The sequence below is a fragment of the Erythranthe guttata genome, chromosome 3 (assembly GCF_056151865.1).
Source record: "Erythranthe guttata isolate IM_541 chromosome 3, IM_541, whole genome shotgun sequence".
NCBI lineage: Eukaryota > Viridiplantae > Streptophyta > Magnoliopsida > Lamiales > Phrymaceae > Erythranthe > Erythranthe guttata.
In genome coordinates, this window is record NC_142535.1 from 14,077,501 (window position 1) to 14,097,971 (window position 20,471).

Sequence of the window (20,471 nt, forward strand, 5' to 3'; positions counted from 1 at the left end):
CATACCTTCTTGGGTTCTTCCACCTTAGAATCTTCTATTTTGATGTCTTCTGACTTCATACTTGCCATCTTTGTAAGATTTGTTGAGTTTTGATGATTTTGAATGTTTAGGTTTTGTGGGTTTATGGAGGAAGAAGGAGAAAGGTTTTGTGGGTTTTGGAAGATGGAGAAGATGAGAGTTGGTCTTATGGTTTTGTGATAGGTTTTTTGTCTTTTTGAATTTTTGGTATTGCACATTTGGAATTTTCTATTTTTTTAACAAGTAAGGGTATTATGGTATTTACACATTGAAAATTTTAATTTGGTCTTGCACAAGTGGAATTAGTCTTGCATATAGCCGCAGTCTTTGTCAAATTATGTAAAATTTAACATATAGAAGAGCTCTTACAAATAAAAAATGGCTCTTTCGTGTTTTTATTTTCTCAAAAATATCCATCCATGATTGTTTCATTATCAATTCATGTGGAGACGTCTCTCTCAATAAAGATAAAAACGCATCATCCAACCATTCATCACTCATCCGATTGCGCAACCCACTATGTATGATATTCATAACTGAAAATACCTTCTCGACACTAGTAGTGGCAACTGGGAATGTTAATCCTAAAGTTAAAAGCAAGCAAACCAAATGATACACCCGGTTTCTACCATTTTGTGAGCAAGATCACTAATTCCGTTCAACCCAAAAAAATCCTTACTTAGACGCATATCAATAATGTAGTTATCCAATTGATCACTTAGCTTACATTTATCGAATTCGGTAAAATCTTCTGGATAAAATTCAACAAGACAAAAAAAAAAACTTCCTTGTCCAAATGGAAGAATTAGTTAGATGGATCAAGGCAAGAAACACATATAAGCAGTTCCATAGTCGAATCAGAAAATCAAGCATTTAATACTCCATGTTGCATATCTAAAATAGTTTAAAACGTCTCAACCTTGTAATGATGAAGATTTGTCATTACTTCTTCATTCATTCTCATTCGCCCTCGAGCAACATATTTAGCATCCATTTGAGGAATATCAACTATATTTTTCTTACAAAAAGTTGTTACACCATCAAGTAAACAATTCCACGCACTTTCTCTCAAGGATTGAATTTGAATCTTTGATACTTGAATTAATAAAATTGCATTGACTAGATCTTGATCTTTCATTTGACGTGCCCGAGAGAGCTCCTTTGTAATTGCCAATACTTATTTAATCAAAAAAAGACTCAACAAAAAATTCAATGACAAAAGTTTATCCACAGTGTCTTGTGCTTCGGTCCGATGACTTGTACTTGAAGCATCACAACCAATAATTTCAAGTACATCAATCAGTGCACCATATATATTGATCAAACTCAAGAAAGTATTGTAGTGAGAGCTCCAACGTTTATCACCTGTATATTTAAAAACGTTTAAAAATAAAAGTGGAAAGACATTCTTAAAAAATGAAAAAAGAAAATCTAGGAGCCTAAATATAATCTAACCTACTTGCTTAAGATTCGTTTCTTAATTTAAATCACGACTAGTTGAAATTTCTCCCTAATAGATTGTCTCAATTATCTTTTTTGATTGCTTTTCTCTAAGGAGATCAAGACGTTTGCACTATGATCCAATAACATTCATACCTTTGTAGTAAAATCAAAAAGTGAAGAAATATGATTGTGTTTCCTTGCAACTGCTACTAAAGCTACTTGTAGTTGGTGAGCAAAACAATGAATATAATACGCAAAAGGATTCTCATTCAGTGTTTTTAGGCCATTAAAGTAATGTCTCATACTACTAGATCCACCATAACCCTAACCTCGTAATTTAGAGATATTCAATCCATATCTAGAAAAAAAAAATCATCAATAGTTGCTTTAAGAGTCAAAGCACTAGTATCGGTAACATGTTCAACTCCTAAAAAACGCTCAATCGCACTGCCAGATTGGTCAACATATCTTATGGCCAAGGTTATTTGCTCATTTATTCATATATCACGTGCTTTATCAACCATAAGACAAAATAGTACAATGCAATTCTGAGTAACACAGAAAAAGAAGGAGGTCATTTGCGCACTCCGGGACAAATCGCAGCATTTTGCAATGCTCTAGACGGGTGTAACTTGTTGGATCTGGGCTTCCACAACACGCCTTACACTTTGTCAAATAAACGTCAAAACCCTCACATAGTTCAATGCCGGCTTGATAGGATTTGTGTGAACGAATCGTGGGCGATTCTTTTTTTTCACTCCTTGCAGATGAATCATTTAGATTATACAGGTTCGGACCACATTCCTATATTGTTGTTGCTTCAACCGTCGCGAAGTAATAGTTTTCGTTCGGGAAGGAAACCTTTTCGATTTGTGGCGATGTGGATCCGAAAAAACGAATTATCAGACCAGCTGGTGCAATATAATTTAAAAAAAAATATAACCTCGAATGATAAATAGACCTCGAATGCAAACAAAAAAAAATCTTTAAACTTAAAAATTAAATAGATAAACAAAATCATTAATGATTAGACCTCGAATGCAATATATATCAATAGGGATGGCAACGAGTTGATTTTGGGGCTGGTTTACCTAAATCCGAGACCCGATTCGCGAAAAATATATAAAATTCAGACCTGCTCCAACCCATTTTAGCTTAGACTCAGATCCGCCCCAACCTATACTCAAATTAAACGGTTCTGACCCGCCAGACCCACTAGACCCGTTAACATAAAAAAAAAAATTGTTTAACTTTCACAATATTTTTCTTGTATATTTTAACAAAATATTCAAAATTAAAATACTATATTTTAATTTTTTTTACAAATGATATAAATTGAATAATAAAATTATGTAATTAATTATAATTAACTTCGACAATAAATAAAGTTCACAATGCAAGACGGCTAGCAGTGGTCGACAAGCTTGATATATATTACTTACGAGAAACAAGATTCAAAAAAATCAAACCGTGAAATATTGGCAAATTAGAATAGGCACGATGAAAATTGAAAGTTTGATAAATGAAATTCTAAATTAATTAATTTGTATGTATAAGTTAACTATTAAATATAATTACACGGGGCGGTTCCAATAAGACCCATAACCCGACCCATAATCATCCGGTTCTAGAAACTTAAACTCATTACCCAACACATAAACATTTAACTTACCCAGACCACCCTAAATGGGCCGAATCTGGATCTAAGACCCGGCAAATTAACTCTTACCTATTGCCATCCCTATATATCGACCAACCCCTACAAACGTTTAAAGTTCTCCTCCATATACTTAACTGCGTCATCAGATGCGGATCTTAACAGCCCAAAGGCCGAACCTCATTGCGTCAATTGCCATGCAACTCCAATTGATTTTTTTTTTTTTTTTTTATAGTTAAAACGATATCAACTATATTACTAATGAGCATTATTTTCATGCACGTCCCTAAAACATATACACTCCAATTCTATTTTTTTTTTTTTTTCTAATAGTTATAAGAAGCATATTTCTTTTATAAGAAGCATATTTTTCGCTTAGGTCTCGTGTGGTTGTCAGGATAATATTAAATAATTTAATAAAACTTAATTATATTATTGGACCTAGTAAGCTTCAATGAAAAACATGTTTTGAAGGCAAAATTAAGTCATGATAGCATAATATTTACGAGTCTATCTGGTAAGTTATTGAGAATACCAAATATCAAACAAATTTTAATTATTTAGTTAATAGTGACTAATCTCCCCAGCCAAACAAGGCTTTAGTCTCTTACAAGCACACAGACAAAATATACATGTGACTAATTCGTACAAATATTTGACTAACTTTTTTCCTCATTCATATGTTTATATATTTTTTAATTGTTTTCCCCTATAAAAGTTTAACTTTTTATTATCTTGAAATAATTTAAATTTCATAATTAATTATTTTAATATTGTGTAATTTATTTTAAATACAACTTAATTATCATCATTTTAAATTTTCTTTATTTTTGCAATGCCATCGAGTGTATCGCGTGGGAAGAATTACTAGTTTATTTATAACTTCAACTGTCTTGAAGTCAGATTAATTATATAGATATATCAACTGGTCAAAATAAAATATTTCAATACAGTGTAATGTAACTAATTACATGGTATGAATGTAATGTAACTAATTACATGTAATGAATTGTTATGGTTAAAGAAAAAAAATAGAAGGTAATTAGTTCAAAAGGTATATTTAATTTAGTGGTAGAGTCAAGATTAACATAATACTCCAATTGTTTGTGTGAATGTCAAAACTTGTTACTTCAAAAACAATTACAATTTCATAATTCTTTAAATCTTATTAGACTTAATCCAACTTTGTCAATTTTGAATTTTGAAATTACATACAGATTTTCCTTTAATTTCTCTATATATAATCCCGAATTCTTGCACAACAAAACAACATTAACATTGCATTATAATACAAAAAATACACTCACACAGAGAAAGGTGCATGCAATGGAAACATTTCTACAAACATATGTTAGCTTCATTATCTGCACTTTATTGTGTTTTACTTCTTTAAAAAACAAAATTTGTTATGGCAGAGAAGGCAATTATTCAAGCAAGCTAATTACTTCATCACTAGTAAAAAATTCTACCAAAGCTTCCTCTTTTGACGTACGTGACTACGGTGCTAAAGGTGACGGATCTACCAACGACGCAGCGGTAACTTTCACACTTATAAATAATTAACAATTATGTTGTACTATCTTTAATTTGTGATAGTGTAACTAACTTAATTCCGATAATTAATTATAATTTAGTTTGACAATATAAAAAATGCAATTTATTTCGTTTTGTTACAACAGGCATTTCAGACAGCATGGAATGTAGCATGCGAAGCAAACGGAGGGGTGATGGTAGTCCCTTCGGGATATACCTTTCTTCTTCAACCAATAACTCTTAATGGAAATTCTTGTCAATCCAAAGTTGTTGTCCAAGTAAATTTCATCTTCAAAGTTCAAATAGTATACGATAATTTTATCTCAAGATTTTTCAAAATTTATTTTTTATTATTATTATTATTATTATTATTATTATTATTATTATTATTATTATTATTATTATTATTATTATTATTATTATTATTATTATTATTATTATTATTATTATTATTATTATTATTATTATTATTATTATTATTATTATTATTATTATTATTATTATTATTATTATTATTATTATTATTATTATTATTATTATTATTATTATTATTATTATTATTATTATTATTATTATTATTATTATTATTATTATTATTATTATTAATTATTAAAAAAAAATTTGTAGATTGATGGGAAAATCGTGGCACCAAATAAATCGCAGTGGTCAAGCAACGGTTTTCAGTGGATTCTATTCTCGCAGATGGGTAAGGGTATAACAATTCAAGGTGATGGCATGCTCGACGGGAGTGGTGACTCTTGGTGGAGCTCCGGGGGCACGCCCCATGTTAGTACACGATACTACCACTCTTTAATTTTACTAATTTTCATATGTATATTAATTCTTTTTTGGAATTTATAAACTCTTAATTAGTTTTTTCACGATTTTAAGAAAACGTTTGAGGTGCAGGCATTGAGAATTGTGGATAGTTCGGAAGTGACGATATCAGGAATAAAAGTCCAAAATGCCCCTCGGATGCACATTTATATCGACAATAGCCAATCCATCACCATCTTCAACGTCACCATTTCTTCTCCGGGCGATAGCCCCAACACTGACGGGATCCATTTAACACATGCTCAGCACGTGGAAATTTACAGCAGCAATATTGCTTGTGGTGCGTAAATTGGGGAACCCCGAAAATTTAAACTCACCGTACCATTAGCAAAATCCTAGATTCACCACTCCTTAGAACAATTATTGTTGTCACTAATTTTTTTAACTTTATTTTCTAATGTATATTCGGCCCCTGCAGTAATAAAATCCTAAATTCGCCACTGAATATACTCTCTATGAATGGTGTGTATGTGTAAATAATTATACATTAAATTTTGCAGGAGATGACTGTGTCTCGATACAAACCGGAACCAGTGATGTTAAAGTACATAACGTGAATTGTGGACCTGGACATGGTTTCAGCATTGGTGGATTGGGACCGGACAAGTCCGAAGCTCACGTTTCCGATATTAATGTTTACGATTCTACATTATCCGACGCGCTCTACGGCGTCCGGATTAAAACTTGGCAGGTCGTTATCAAAACTAAACTCTCTCTCTCTCTTTCTCATAGTGAAAATTAAATTGAATTTTCGTTACAACTCCGTACAGGATGGGACCGGGTCGGTGAACAACATAACATTCTCGGGCATCACAATGAGCAACGTGCACAATCCAATCATAATAGACCAGAACTACTGCAATGGGGCCCACGGCTGCTCCGGCACGACTACGAATGCGGTGGCGATATCCGGTGTGACGTACAAGGGTATAACAGGAACATATACTGTTACACCAGTTTCCCTTGACTGCAGTCAATACAAAGCGTGCTCTGATTTAACGATTTCCTCCATAAACCTAACGCCATCGGGCTCTGCAAAGCCCGATGTTGTCTGTAACAATGCTTTGGGTCATGTGCTTACTCCTACTACGCCTCCCTTGACTAATTGTCTAAAATAATTAAAACGATGCTAATTAATTATATGGAAATATTTATACCCTCACAGGGAATTAAAAAAATAAATAAAAGAAAATGATAATAAACTTTGCATTTTGTATGATGTGTAATATTAGTCTTTCATCCTCTCTCTCTCTCTCTCTCTCTCTCTCTCTCTCTCTCTCTCTCTCCATTTTATAGAATAAAAATTATGAAAATATGTATAATCGCTTTTGTTTGATAAAAAAATATAAAATGTAAACAAATAAATTATAAATCAAATAAAACTTTTAATGTTACATGATATATTTAATTATTAATTATATAAGTTTTTTAGGGTAAATTACAACTAGCCCCCTGAGGTATGGTCCAATTACGAAACCCCCCTCTCGTTTGGGTAATTACAACCACCCCTCAACTATAAATCTTCTTAGACTTCTACCCTTGCGATTTCAAATTTAGTGGAATCTTCGAGATTATATGGAATATTATCACTTTTGTACCCGTTTTATCTCATTCGAACTCCACATTTTGAAGCAAGATGAACATAATATGTGTTTTTTGTCATGTATATATCAGATTGTGGTGCATCAGAAACTGTATTTTTACACAAAACGAGTACAAACTAATGCACATTCCACGAAATCTAGATGATTATGTTGAATTTGACACCATAAGGGAGGATGTGTAAGAAAAAATCATAGTTGAGGGGGGTAGATGTACTTATCAAAACAAGAGGGTTTTTTTTTGTAAATTGACCATAACTCAGGGGTGGTTGTAATTTACTCTTTTTAATATATATTTAGTTTTAAAATAAAAAATAAATATATTTTTAAATATAATACAATTTACCCCTAAATAATTAATATGCTTACATGTGTCACATGTTAAATGGCAAAAATGACATTTTTAGAAGAATATTTTGGAATAAAAATGATTATGTTAAAAGTAACACCTTAGGGGATTGTGTAAGACGACAGCAAACCTCATTGGAATTTTCATAATTACTCAAACCTCATGGGGGTTTCTAGCTCGTACCTAAATTATATGCAATTAAATGATGAGAAAAATATATATATAAACATATATATTTGGATGAAAAATATATGTGAAGCATCTTATACTTGGCTCATTATTTTGATTTAATTTTCGTTTCTATGCAATACTCAATTTTCAGGTCTTTGTAGACTGAAAGGAGAGTACTTGTTGGTTAATTACTTGTCAATTTGAAACTATATTCACTATTTTTATGAAAAATCAGATTTTTCTTTCATTGTATATATACTTCCAAATTCTTGCCGGGAGAGATTTACATCATGAGTTGTTTTCTTTTGCCGCGGGGTCTCGTACATACGAGAAATGGAAGCAGCTACCCGACGTTTTTTGGTGGGGAAACGGAGGAAACAAATCAATGTCGTCGTTTGGCTTGGTCGAAGTTATGCAAATCTAAGGAGCTTGGAGGCGTTGTGTTCTGGGACTTGAATTGTTTTAGGATAAATTACGGAACACCGCTTAAACTTAGACTAAATTACGAAAAATAACCCCACCTATCCGTGATTACCAAAATCCCCTGAAGTTTGTTTTCGTCTTACACCGACCCACTTACGGTGTGATTTTTCACAGAATCCTTTTGATTTCAGGGAATATTTAGCGAAAAATGTTAATTCCACGCCTGCAGATGTAGCATTTTTTTGTGCTACTTTTGAAAGACAATAATTACCTTCAGGGTGGTAATGGTAATCCTAAAAATTTGTGAATGTATTATTTAAGAAGAATAAAGATACCGTGTAATGATCCCCTAGGGGTAATTCTTATCTTTAAAAAGTAGTAAAAAGAAATGTCACGTCTGCTGAGGTAGAATCGACATTTTTCGGAAAATATTCTCTGGGCTCAAAAAAATTTCGTGAAAAATCACACCATTAGGGGGTCGGTATAAGATGAAAACAAACATCAGGGGATTTGATAAATAGTTAAAGAATACAGATAGATGGGTTGATTTTCATAATTTCGAAATTTCCTTCGTTTTGGTGTTGGTTGGAGTTTCTTCGGAAATCTCTCAATAAAGATCAATTTTTGTTGGCTGTGGTAATTTTCCTCTTAAAAAAAATATAAAAATTAAAAAAAAAAAAATCAGTCCACTGGAATCCCCAAATAAACATTTACACCATATTGTGGAACCACTAATATATCTATAGACCATAATTGTGTTCTACAATTTACAATTTACAAAAAATTCTATGTTTACATTATTATACCAAAGAATATATCAATCCAAAATCCCCACTCTCTTTGCCAATAAAATTCCAGCATCAAGAAAACCAAAGGAAATCGAAACCAACTTTTTTATGTGGTAATAAATTGTGTACAAAGGCGGCTGCGAGAGCCATTCAACGACTATTGAAATTCGATAATAATCATGTGTTTCGTGTTTGAGGATGAATTTCTCCGTTTCATCACTGTCCTGAGAATAAATAAATAAAAATTAACAAATAAATAATTAAAAAAAACCTTTGTAATTTCACTTAACAGATATCATTCTGTAATATTCTGGGTTTTTTTTTTAATCGAAAAGAGAAACATTTAATTACGACGTAGCAAATTTAGAATTTAAAAGTTACCTTTACACTTCGGTTCTTGAAGAAAACCGCCTACTTACCTACGTCCACTTCGAATTACTACAACCTTCAAAAGTCAATAACTGGTGTTGGAAGTTTCCAGAAATTCCATGAATTAAAATCCTCCTGAAACCCAAAATTACCAATTAAATTTCGCAAGATTTGAAAAATTCACTTTTATCAGAAAATAAATAAAAATGTTGCAGAACAAATACATAATCTTTACGACAATAACACCCTCGTTGATGTTCTTGGATGTCACTAAATATAATGCTTCCAATCAAACATAACTACAAGTATAAAAAAAAAAATTATATATTTAATATTTAAAAAAAAACCGACCTGTTCGTCAGAAGTAGAGGACATAATGGGAAACATGTCATGTACAAGATCGTGAAGAGACACGTATGATTGGGTGTCCACACGGCGATTTACTGCAATCTCCCCCTGTAATATATTAATATATTGACAAAAAAAAATGAGAAAAATATTTAAATTAACGGTACAATCTGAAATTAACGGTAAATTTGTCACATTACCTTTGGATTTATGATAAATATTTTTCCTCTCGGGATTCCAACCTTAAGATAACTAAACTCATCGGTGTCTCGGTTTCCAAAACCAGCATAGAATGGATTTGTATCAGCAGGAAACAATGCCTTTATATCCTGTAAAAACAATTTACGAGAAATCAGATAAAATAATTCACGACGGAAAATAGAAAAAAAAAAATTAAAGGTAACTAACCGCCAAGCAAGCAATTTTGAACTCGTGGGGAGCTCTTCTAACAACTGCAAAACCAGAAAAAATATTATCTACGAAAAGCTTTTTATCGAGACATAATTAAACATACTGGTCCAAAATTCTGAAAATATTATAGGGTAAATTACGGCCACCCCCTGAGGTAAGGTCAAATTACGAAAAAAGCCCTCTTGTTTAGGTAATTACAACCACCCCTCAACTACGAATCTTCTTCAACGTTCACCCTTAAGATGTCAAATTTAGTGGAATGTTCTAGATTATGTGGAATATTCTTCAGTTTGTACCGGTTTTACAGCATTCTGAGCTCCACGTTTTGAAACAAGATGATCATAAAATGTGTTTCTTGGCTTGTGAACATCAGAAACTGCAATTTTTGCACAAGACGAGCAAACTAGCGAACATTCCACGGATTCTAGAATATTATGTTCAATTTGACACCACAAGGGTGGACACGTAAGAAGATTCATAGTTGAGGGACGTGGTTGTAATTACCCAAACAGGAGGGGGGGGTTCGTAATTGACCTGAGGTATCTTACTTACCTCTGGGGGTGGCCGTAATTTACCCAATATTATATGCACACGAGATAATATTTTTAATATGCGGATAAATAACAGAAATTGGAGGTAAATAACGACCTTCGCGAAACAGAGAAGGAAAAAGTCCGTCGGGGGAGATAACGACAGGTCCTTCCGGTAAGGCTTTTCCGTCCTGAAACGATAAAATCAACTCAAATTAAAGGCATAAGAAAAAAGTTCCAAATTCGAGTATGCGGATTGTAATTTCTATAACCGAATGATACGTTTTCGTAAGAAAAGAAAAAAAGATATACCTGTTTGATATTAAAGAGGAACTGTCGGGTAAGAAAGGACTGAGAAATCGAACGCGCACTTAGAAAAAGTAACTCGTATCCATTCTCCTGCACGACAAAAAAGCAGTTGAAACCATTTCCATTAAAAAACATATACAAAATACCAAAACTTTCTTCATGTACAGAAACAATAAAAATTACATTTTTTATATCAATATCATACGATAAAAATGATTTTTTTTTAAGTTCTCGATTGTGAAAATACACGGAGATTAACGGACCTTAATTGCAGAGAAAAGATGTGCAACGCCTGTGTGGGACCAATCCATACCGACCAAAGGCATGACCTGGCCTAGAAGATCAGACCTGTATCGTATAGCAACAATTAATATTTTAATCCAACACACAATGCTTCTGAATAAATATCGAGCACGTAACAAATTCAATAAGCAATATAATAACAAGAAAATGGGAAACAAATAATCGAGAAAAATAAAATTATTCACCGAGTAATTGTCCCATCAACATCAGAGATCACCACTCGAGTATCCCATCTCCACAGAAAAATCCGCGCATCAACCTGCATCGAACAAGCATATAAATAAAAATTAAATTAAATTAAAAATTAAAAATTAAAAATAAAAAAAATAAAAAAAAAATAAAAAAAAAAGAAGAAGAAGAAGTAACCTGTTGTTTGCCGAGCATTGGGGTAGAGAAGGTGAATATAACTATATTCTTCCCTTCTTTTAAATTTAAGGATGCCAGCTGTTCGGATGTCGGAGTAAGTGTCTTCACTATCTTCTTTTTCACGTCCGATTTGGTCGAATTTTTCGCCCCCTCCAAATTACCGGACTTATTTAGAATCTCTATGGCACTAGGATCTATTATGGATCGAGGAGAATTCCCTACAAAACTTATAACAGTCAAACATGTTGTAAATTAAAGCTTCAAGTACGAATTCGCATGAAACATAATAAACACTCGAATATTTGAGGACACTCGTTTTATTTCACGTCGTAAAAGTCATAAAGGGAAGTAGAATGCACTATTGAGTAAACACAACTCTTCGTCTTATATACAACCAGGAGATATAATATAACAGAACACTACTTGTCGAAGTTTTTCAGTATCAAATGTCCAAAACTCCGTTTTTTACGTCAATGTTTTTAAGACATTGCAATCGACATGCATAAAACATCTAAGATATAACAGCAAATTATAATCCTGCAATAACAAAAAATTTGTTGTTCTTACCATTGTCCGACGGTTTAGCAACTTCCTCGTCACTCTTCACTATCATTTTAACATCGGAATCGACACCTAGATAAAGTGAAGAATCTAAAGAATCGACAAAATCCCCCGTTTCAAGATTATCGCCAAGATGGGCCATACTAGGCAAAGATCTCCCGGTTCTAGTGAGTTCCCTCGTGTGAACGAAATCCCCGTTTTCGTTAATACACGCATCGCTCGATACAGATCTCAACCTCACCCTATGCAGATTACTTTCATCTAAATAATCGTTTATAACAGACTGATCCAACGAGAAAACAGGGCAATCGGCTTCTTTCTCTTCACCGAAGAATAGTTGCTCTTCCTTTGAGATTATCAACTCTTGCGGACCGAATTCGGAGATCGAGATGTGGGGCCCACACAGAGGCTCCTTCACCTCGTCTTCTTCTGCTGAAATGGTTTCGGACTCCACCAAATATATTAACCGAGTCGTATTGTCAACAGTTTCAGTACAGACACGAACTTCCTCACATCCTCCATGAGAAAAAGATTCGTTTTTTTCTTCAATCGGTGGTCCGTCCGACCCAATTCCCGAGCTTTCTTGAATTTTCAAATCGGATTTCGCCACCTCAGAGATAGTCAACCCAATTTCATCACTAATCCCCGTTTCCGAATTCGAAGAAATAGTAACATCTTCTTCTCTAATAACCCTTTCGATTGAAGTGGCTGTTTCGACGACGTACTCCGCCGAAGCCAAGTACTCGATCTCAACGCCATTGTCTTTATTTTCTCTTGGGGAAGAAGCAAGATTAGTTGACCACTTCAAATCCATCAAATCAGCCGCCATCTCAGCACGCTCCATCGACTGTGACCTAACATTTTCTTCCCCTCGATTAATACTCCCTTCCTCTTTGTTCGACCTCCTCCCGAACACAAGCCCAAAAATCTGCGACCTTCGCGAATTAGTTTTCGTCACAGCCTTTGTCTCACTTCCAACCGAATCCGACCAATTAGAATCGGCATTACAACTCTTCGACTTCAGCGACGGCATATCTTTCAATTGCTTCTCCGTGTCCTCACCGGAAGACGACGGAGGCGAACACACGGAATCCAACCCCTCGACTTCGACCTCCTTCAAGAAGAAAGCTTCCCCTTTATGATCCAAGTACATATTAAAATCGGTATCGACGCCATTAACACTAATGCTAACGACTTTCTCTCTCGTCTTCAAAACCCCTTGAAACTTGCCGAACCGAACGTACCACGGGGACGACTTGTAGCTCCCGTCGGGTTGTTCGACTATGATTATATCGACAGCACCGCCGAAAGGGTGGAAGGGGCCGGAGACGGTGTACACACTTCTACTTATGTAGCTACCCAATCTCCCCACAGCTTGCATCTTTCCAAGAATTGAATAAAATTCGAATCTTGAAAATCAATTCAGACAATACAAAAATCCATTATCCCCAAAAAACCCCTTTTACCGATTCGATCAAGAATTCAATTTCCCTCAAAGAAGATGAAATTTCATCGGCAGCCCAGATCAAGAAACGCAATAAAGGTCAAATCTTTGAGATCCCAATTATTTATACAGGGCAGCAAATCAAGAGAGAGAGAGAAAAAAATAATTAATAAAAATAACTAGAAAAATCGAGCTGAATAAAGATGGATAATCAATAAATTAAAAAAAAAAAAAAAAAAAAACATACCCACATGCGAAGAAGAACACTTCATACGAACAATAAACCGCCAAAGGGTGAGAGCGTTGAACAACAGTTGGCGTGGAAAGCATATTCCCTTTCTAATTATTCGAATGTGCCCCCCATTTATATATATATACACTTATATGCACACACACATGGTAATAATAAATTGGGTACCCTACAAAAGCAATTGAAAAAAAAAAATTACAGAAATATTATTATTATTATTACATTATTTTCAAGAAAAGAAGAAGGTGCTGCAGAGTTGACAAAAAGGAGGAGTTTTTAGTATTTGATTTGTACTTTTGTTCGTGTGTTTTTTTTTTTTTTTGATCTGTATAAATAATTTTGGGTTAGAAGTTTTCTCGGGAAAAGTGAAATGAATCGATCAGATTTGAATTTGTAAGAGGAGCAGAGAGACACATATTAGTGTCGAATGAGTTGGTGCAAGATTTTAATACGTGGGGACACAATTGTTATTTTAAGGAGGAGAAAATAAATAAATAAATTGATGTATTGTATTTAAAGAGATCTAATAAAATATCTGCCACGGTATTTTAGTAATAGGATTAAATAATTGAGTTAATTGCATTGGGAACCCTGTATTATATAGAGTTGTTAAAACTACTCTGTTTTTTTTGTGATTGTTATTTCTTGGGTAAATAAGGGTCATCCCTAATGTCAAATTACGAGTTTGTGTAATTACAATCACCTCTCAATTATGAATCTTCTTATTCGTCTACCTCTATGGTGTCAAATTCAACATAATCTTTTAGATTCAGTGGAATATTCTCTAGTATGTACTCGTTTTGCGCAAAAATTCAGTTTTTGATGCACCACAGTCTAATATTTACCAGCCAAAAAACACATCTTATGGTCATTTTATTTCAAAATGTTGAGCTCGGATGAGGTAAAACGGATACAAAGTGTAGAATATTCCACATATTCAAGAAAATTCCACAAAATTTAACACTGCAATGATGAACATTTTTAGAAGATTCATAGTTAATGGAGTGTTTGTAATTACCCAAACATGAGAGGGTTTTTCGTAATTTGACATTATTATTATTTATTAGCATAAAAAACACACCCTCGAGCTCTCCCGAAGAATCACACTATTTCTACAATGGGTCTATTACAAATAAGTCCATCATGGGCTACTTATTCATAAAGGTGGTGTTTGCAAATGCTTTTTGAAAGTGATTATGCGGTTTTTTTTGCTCATAATCTGTTTTTAGGTGTTTGCAAAATCAACTTTTGTTTTTGCTTCTCTTAAAATAATCTGCTTTAAGCTATTTTTTTAAAAGCACCCTTAACCCTGCTTTTTCAATTTTAGTTCATTTTCCGAAATATTTGCAAACACCCCCAGCTTTTAGAAATAAGCACTTAAAATTAACTTAAATCACAATCACTAACTTCTGCTTTTAAATAATCATTTGCAAACACCACCAAAGTGGTCTGACAAAAACTATATTACAAAAGAATCCACACAATGTCCAAAGGTGTGTAAAAGACTAAAATAGCCCCTCACATTTTAATATGCTCCAATTTCATCATTTAATTCAATTTGACTTCAAATTTCATCGATTATTCAATTTTGACCACTGGCCCAATTTTGATTACAATTTCCCCCGTCGCCGCCGTCGACCGCAAGTCTCCGGTGTTGACTTTTTTTCTGTCTTTTTTTCCCACCGGTTTCCAGCGGTCAACGCCGGTCTCCGGTGTTGACTTTTTTGATTACTTTTCTTTCTGCCGCCGCTCACCGACGGTCAACGTCAATCTCCGGCGGCGTTGACTTTTTTTTTTTTCTTTTTTTTTTTTTTTATTTTTTCAATTTTTTTTCTTCAACATATTTTGGCCCGTTTAAACATGAATATAGTTGTGGTTGACAATCATATTAATTATATTTCAATTTAATATAGTAATATAAAAACATGTGAATTTGTTTCTAAAACCGAAAAGTGTAAAACGTATACAAGACTTACCGTAAAAACTACTAAAAATGTTTAAGATGAAATACAGTAGAACCTTGATAAATTAATAATTTTGCTTCAATAATAATTTTTCATGATCCTGACTCGGTGAAAACACATTAAAATTATTAGTTCGATAATATTTTATTAAATTAATAGAAGTTTGCTAGCTCCGACTATACTACTTTATAGAGATTTTAACTGTATATCCTAAAGTAAAGGAATCATATATTTAAAGAGATACAAATACATGTAAAATTTAAAGGAAAAGTTGAGTGTCATTTTCAAAGTTGGGAGAAGTGGGAATTAAATCAACATTTATGACTTTTACCACCCAATTTATCATTCCCATGCAGATGAGATAACCAATACGACGTCGTAAGCGCAAAATTGTGCAACTCTATTAAATATGGCGGAACAAATTAAAGTCCAATATTACTTTGCTCCCTTCATTTTAAATTACTCATTTTATATGGAACTTTTTATTTCATATTATTTGAACGGTGCAAAATTTGTACCCTTAAAACTTTCCTCCAAATCCAATTCTTTTGGTTGTAGAATATTGCGTTTGGTTTCGGTATTTGGCCGGCGAAAACGAACTAATCGACCAGAAAAAGGATAAAAACAAGAGAGAAAGAGAGAATTCGAAAAGGGAATTTATTATTGATTGTTAAAAAAAACGTGACCCTCGTAGCCCTAAGCTTTCTTTCACTTGTTTATATATGAATTTCATGAATGGGGATCTTTTCTATTTGACTAATTTTATATTTGCACAAGATTTATGTTGATTTTATGATGATCGCCCCTAATTTGTATATTTTTCTTATCTATCTTTGGAAGATATCTTCAAATCCGTCCTTCCGGCGGCTCCTTGTTCAGCTCGCCACCTACCTCTTTTATTCCTTCACACTTGAACCATAGTCAACACCGTCTTGTGCGAATTATCCTTTAGTGGGCCTTGTACTATTGGACAGAGTGATATGGTTTGCTGGAGAATAATTTGCAAAGCAGTTTCTTTGAGAACGCATTCCCCTAGGTGAAATAGTTCGTTAGGGAATCGCGCGAAACGATCCTAACCACTCATTTGCCTCAAAATACAACGGTTTTTTTTTTGCACGCCTTCATCGTTGCAGTATCATTTTGACTTCTGTGCCGCTTGCACACGTTTCCCGAAGGTATAGGTACGTAATCTTTCGATTAAAATGAAATCAACAGTTCAAGAGCAAAAGGTTCATAATTGGTGGCCATGTGTTCCTAATTTGAATTTATCTGGGGGTACCGAGACCTTCATCTATCCACATATTTTCATCACACCTGCTCGTTTATTAGTAGATCAACGGCCGAGGTTGAAAGCCCTTCCGTCTTCCCGCTCATCCTTTATTATTTATACTTGCTTTCTTTCTTCACTTCAATTTTGTCACTTTTCCTTCTTCACATTTGCTTCATGTTGACTCTTCGGTCAGCTCGCCAGTCGCCACCTACCTTTTTTATTCCTTCTCACATGGCTTGAACCATGTCCAACATCCCCGTCTTGTATTGCAAGCTATCTGTTAGTGAGCCTTGTACTATTGGGCTTTTCTAAAGCGAGCTTCTGGCACGTTCTTTGGAGAACCCTTACTTGTTGGACTTTTTTGGCTCAGCAAGCCCATCTCTACATGTCCGGTCCAATCTTGTCAAATTGACCCCATCATTATTTGTTATTTTAAAGCTTCAAGTCTTCAATTTATTTATTACTACATTTTTTTTTCTTAATTCGCTCCTAGTTAATGGAGATGTAATTAGTCAAAGAGAAAAATAATAAGAAAGAATATTTTTATTCCAATAAATCTATTTTTCCTAAAATTCATGCATATTTGTTAGAATTCTTTGGTGACGAACTCTTAACAAGTATTCCCTCCGTTTCAAATTATCTGTCACTTCGGAGAAATTTTTTTGTTCCATATTATCTGTCATTTTATAATTCCAATGATGCATTAATTAAATAATTTCCACCAATACCCCTAATGCAAACTATCCACACGGTGGTTATGAAAATTAAAGCTACGTTCCAATTACCTCTTTTTGTCTCTTAATCCCCCCACACTCTCTCTCTCTATTATTAATTGTAAATATAACTAGCTCCAATTTTTATTTATTTTATTTTCCAACACACTCCACTTACAAGGTTATTAAAAAGACATAAATGCATGATCAGTACTAATTCTATTTAACTTCTCTCACGTGAAGAATGAAATAAAAATGGATATTGACAACATAAAAAATGAAGATTCATTAGGTTTTGAAGAGAAAGCTGAAGAAAATGAAGACTCGGATTTTGTTCAAGATTCAATGGATTTAAATGTTGAAGCTTTAACGATTGTTATTCCAAACCATAAAGTGGTAGCAGATTTTGATTTAAATAGACTTGCAGATCGTGAATTCGATTTAAACAAATTTCCCGAGGAAGGAGATGAAGCTTTTGAGGAAGAAGAAATTCAACAAATAGTTAGAGTTATGTTAAAAATTTATCTTCCGAACTTTTATTAGAATATATATATATAATCTTTATTTGTTTGGAGTACTTGTGTTAGATTTGTTTTTTTACGATTCTGAAATGAGTGATTCTAGTATAACCCTATTCATCGGCATACTATTTTTTTTTTTTTTTTTTTTTAACTGAGACTGAAAAAAAAAGTTATATCATGTGAAATTTAAAGTAATCATTAAATTTATAAATGCATAAATATGACTATATATTAGTCACAGACATGGGCTAAAAAAAATTAACTTAGATAATTAAGAATTTCTTGTACTAATCCGGGATCACATTTCAACTGAGTAGGAAGTTGTCCCGACTTTTCCAACATAACTTTCTTAATATGCGGAATTGTGTACTTCTTAGAACCTTTTGCTCGCATAATTTCTATCATGCACGATTGCAATGTTAAAAATATACGATTGGATTTTGTCACCGGAAAAGCTTGAAATGATTTTTCGACGGCAGTAACAAGCTCATCAACAATTTTAACATGCTCCTTGTACTGCAAAGATTGAATAGCACGAAAAAATCCAAGATCCAAAACATTTAAATCTGGAGAATTTGGAGGTTGAGACATCAAACAAATATCAAATCCATCTTGTGCAGCTGCTCGACAAAATTCATCATCGGTACGATCAATATGCGTTCTAGCATTGTCTTGTTGAATGAATATTGGATAATTCGAATCCTCTATCGGCCATTTTTCCTTGATCGCAGGTAGAACTTTTTCAATCAAATATGACCTTATAACATCTCTATTTACTGAGGGTATTGGCTTTGTCTCCAATGTGCCCGCAACTCTATTTACGCTGGTTCTTTTAGCTGGTTCTCGTGTAACTAAAGGAAATATTCCAATTTTTCCGGAGAACGTTTCATTTCCTTGTGCATCAAACCTCGGACGAACTACAACAGCTAAAAACATGAATTTTCCAATAAAGTTTTTGCTTTTACATGTGCGTAGCGGATCTTCTTCATCTGGTAACAAGTAGTAATTCTCTGATTTTTTCGTCATCTGAAACCATTTTTCATCAATATGAACAACATTAAGCATACCAGTAAAAATGGGGTCATGCGACATGCTATCACCCTCCAGCATTGACAAACAAAATTGCAATCGAGATCTCTTATTCTCCTCCGTTAAAAATGGTTTTATAGCATTGGAATGTCGCCGTATTTCCCCCGACTTAAGACGCCTAAACAACGTGCTCTTTTTCATGTTCAACGAACATGCTAAAGAATCAAGAGTTGTTCGACGATGTAAAGGAATTTCACGAATTTGATCATAGTTAATCTGAATTCTCTTTCGACCACAATTTCTCGTCTTTTTATGAGATACATTAGCATGGGTGCCACCGTTTTCTGATTGTTTCCAAATACGTTGAACGGTTCGTATAGATACCGAAAATTGTGATGCCACCAATCTTGTCACTCCTTTTTTTAATTTTCCACGGACACTTTCCTGTTGTAGCATGTTGTATATGGCTTGTCGTTCATCATTGGATAAAGTTCTCAATTTTTTTATCTGACTTGATGTTTGTTCTGCTTCGTTTGTATTTCCTTCTCCACCGTTGATGTTTTCATCTATTAAAGGAAAAAATGAATTAAATACAATCGTAACATAAAAAACTCACAAGAAAATTAAAGATAGTACCCATATTATGAATGGTTGCTGGAAATGTAGTTGACCCCACTTCCATATGCATGATTGCTTCATCATATGGTTCACTGTTTAAATCTATCAACAAATGATCCACTGAAGATATTGCTGGAGAATTTAAATTGAGATTAAGGTGTGTAACTAAATTAATGCTTGCTTCCTTTTGCGGTTCATCTTCTTCATCAACGTCAAAATTTGGTGGCTGTATATTTAGATCTATTCCAACTTTCATTTTTATTTTGATATTAAAGATTTTAGTGTGTTAATTTATAGAACAATTGTGGTGGGAATACATAAACATTTTAGAATAAGAAGCGGGTAATTTTAAAAAAATTGCATGAATTTTTGGAGGGGAAATTTTTATGTTGAAATAAAATCTCTGTTTATGCGGGAATGTTTTGCTTTTCATTTTTTGGTTTTTCAACGGAGTATTATGGTTATGGAGTTTTGAAAGAATTTAGAGAGACTAAACAATTTATGAATAATTGAGATTCAAGAGAGAGAATAAGGGGGAGAATAAGGGGGAGAATAAATTAGTGGGAGAGTCAAACACCGAAGAAATAAATTCCTATTAATGGGTATGAGAGAGAAATAAATAAAACCAAAATTTGGTAAAAGGGT

At 33.5% G+C, this 20,471-nt stretch overlaps 3 protein-coding genes across 9 annotated transcripts in view; 1 reads left to right on the forward strand and 2 right to left on the reverse strand.

Moving 5' to 3' along the window:
• The window catches only part of LOC105971460 (polygalacturonase At1g48100), an 11,803-nt gene extending 5,074 nt beyond the window's left edge, over positions 1 to 6,729 (forward strand). The window contains exons 2-7 of the mRNA XM_088815264.1: positions 4,534 to 4,654; positions 4,798 to 4,929; positions 5,279 to 5,437; positions 5,525 to 5,768; positions 5,989 to 6,179; positions 6,259 to 6,729. Of these exons, the coding sequence (XP_088671390.1) occupies positions 4,534 to 4,654; positions 4,798 to 4,929; positions 5,279 to 5,437; positions 5,525 to 5,768; positions 5,989 to 6,179; positions 6,259 to 6,606 (1,195 nt within the window). The 3' untranslated portion in view covers positions 6,607 to 6,729. The remainder of the gene's footprint in view (positions 1 to 4,533; positions 4,655 to 4,797; positions 4,930 to 5,278; positions 5,438 to 5,524; positions 5,769 to 5,988; positions 6,180 to 6,258) is intronic.
• A 2,023-nt stretch (positions 6,730 to 8,752) lies between these two features.
• Positions 8,753 to 14,203, reverse strand: LOC105971408 (phosphatidate phosphatase PAH2). 7 transcript variants are annotated; one of them, XM_088815568.1, is made up of 13 exons: positions 14,006 to 14,148; positions 13,709 to 13,880; positions 12,024 to 13,567; positions 11,457 to 11,674; positions 11,276 to 11,349; positions 11,051 to 11,135; positions 10,791 to 10,877; positions 10,597 to 10,669; positions 9,946 to 9,989; positions 9,738 to 9,866; positions 9,541 to 9,645; positions 9,202 to 9,324; positions 8,753 to 9,044 (listed from the first exon to the last, which is right to left on the reverse strand). In XM_088815568.1, exons 3-12 carry the CDS (start codon positions 13,396 to 13,398, stop codon positions 9,268 to 9,270), a joined length of 2,247 nt encoding a protein of 748 aa, XP_088671694.1. In that variant the 5' UTR covers positions 13,399 to 13,567; positions 13,709 to 13,880; positions 14,006 to 14,148; the 3' UTR covers positions 8,753 to 9,044; positions 9,202 to 9,267. The 7 variants fall into 7 exon arrangements, with proteins under 7 accessions (XP_088671694.1, XP_088671697.1, XP_012851716.2 ...); XM_088815571.1 differs by having other exon boundaries at positions 8,753 to 9,039; positions 14,006 to 14,104; XM_012996262.2 differs by having other exon boundaries at positions 13,709 to 14,203.
• Positions 14,204 to 18,437: 4,234 nt separating this feature from the next.
• Positions 18,438 to 19,843, reverse strand: LOC148771866 (uncharacterized). The gene has a single exon (XM_088815265.1). The coding sequence runs from the start codon at positions 19,662 to 19,664 to the stop codon at positions 18,438 to 18,440; it is 1,227 nt and encodes a 408-aa protein (XP_088671391.1). The 5' UTR covers positions 19,665 to 19,843.
• Positions 19,844 to 20,471: the final 628 nt, after the last annotated feature.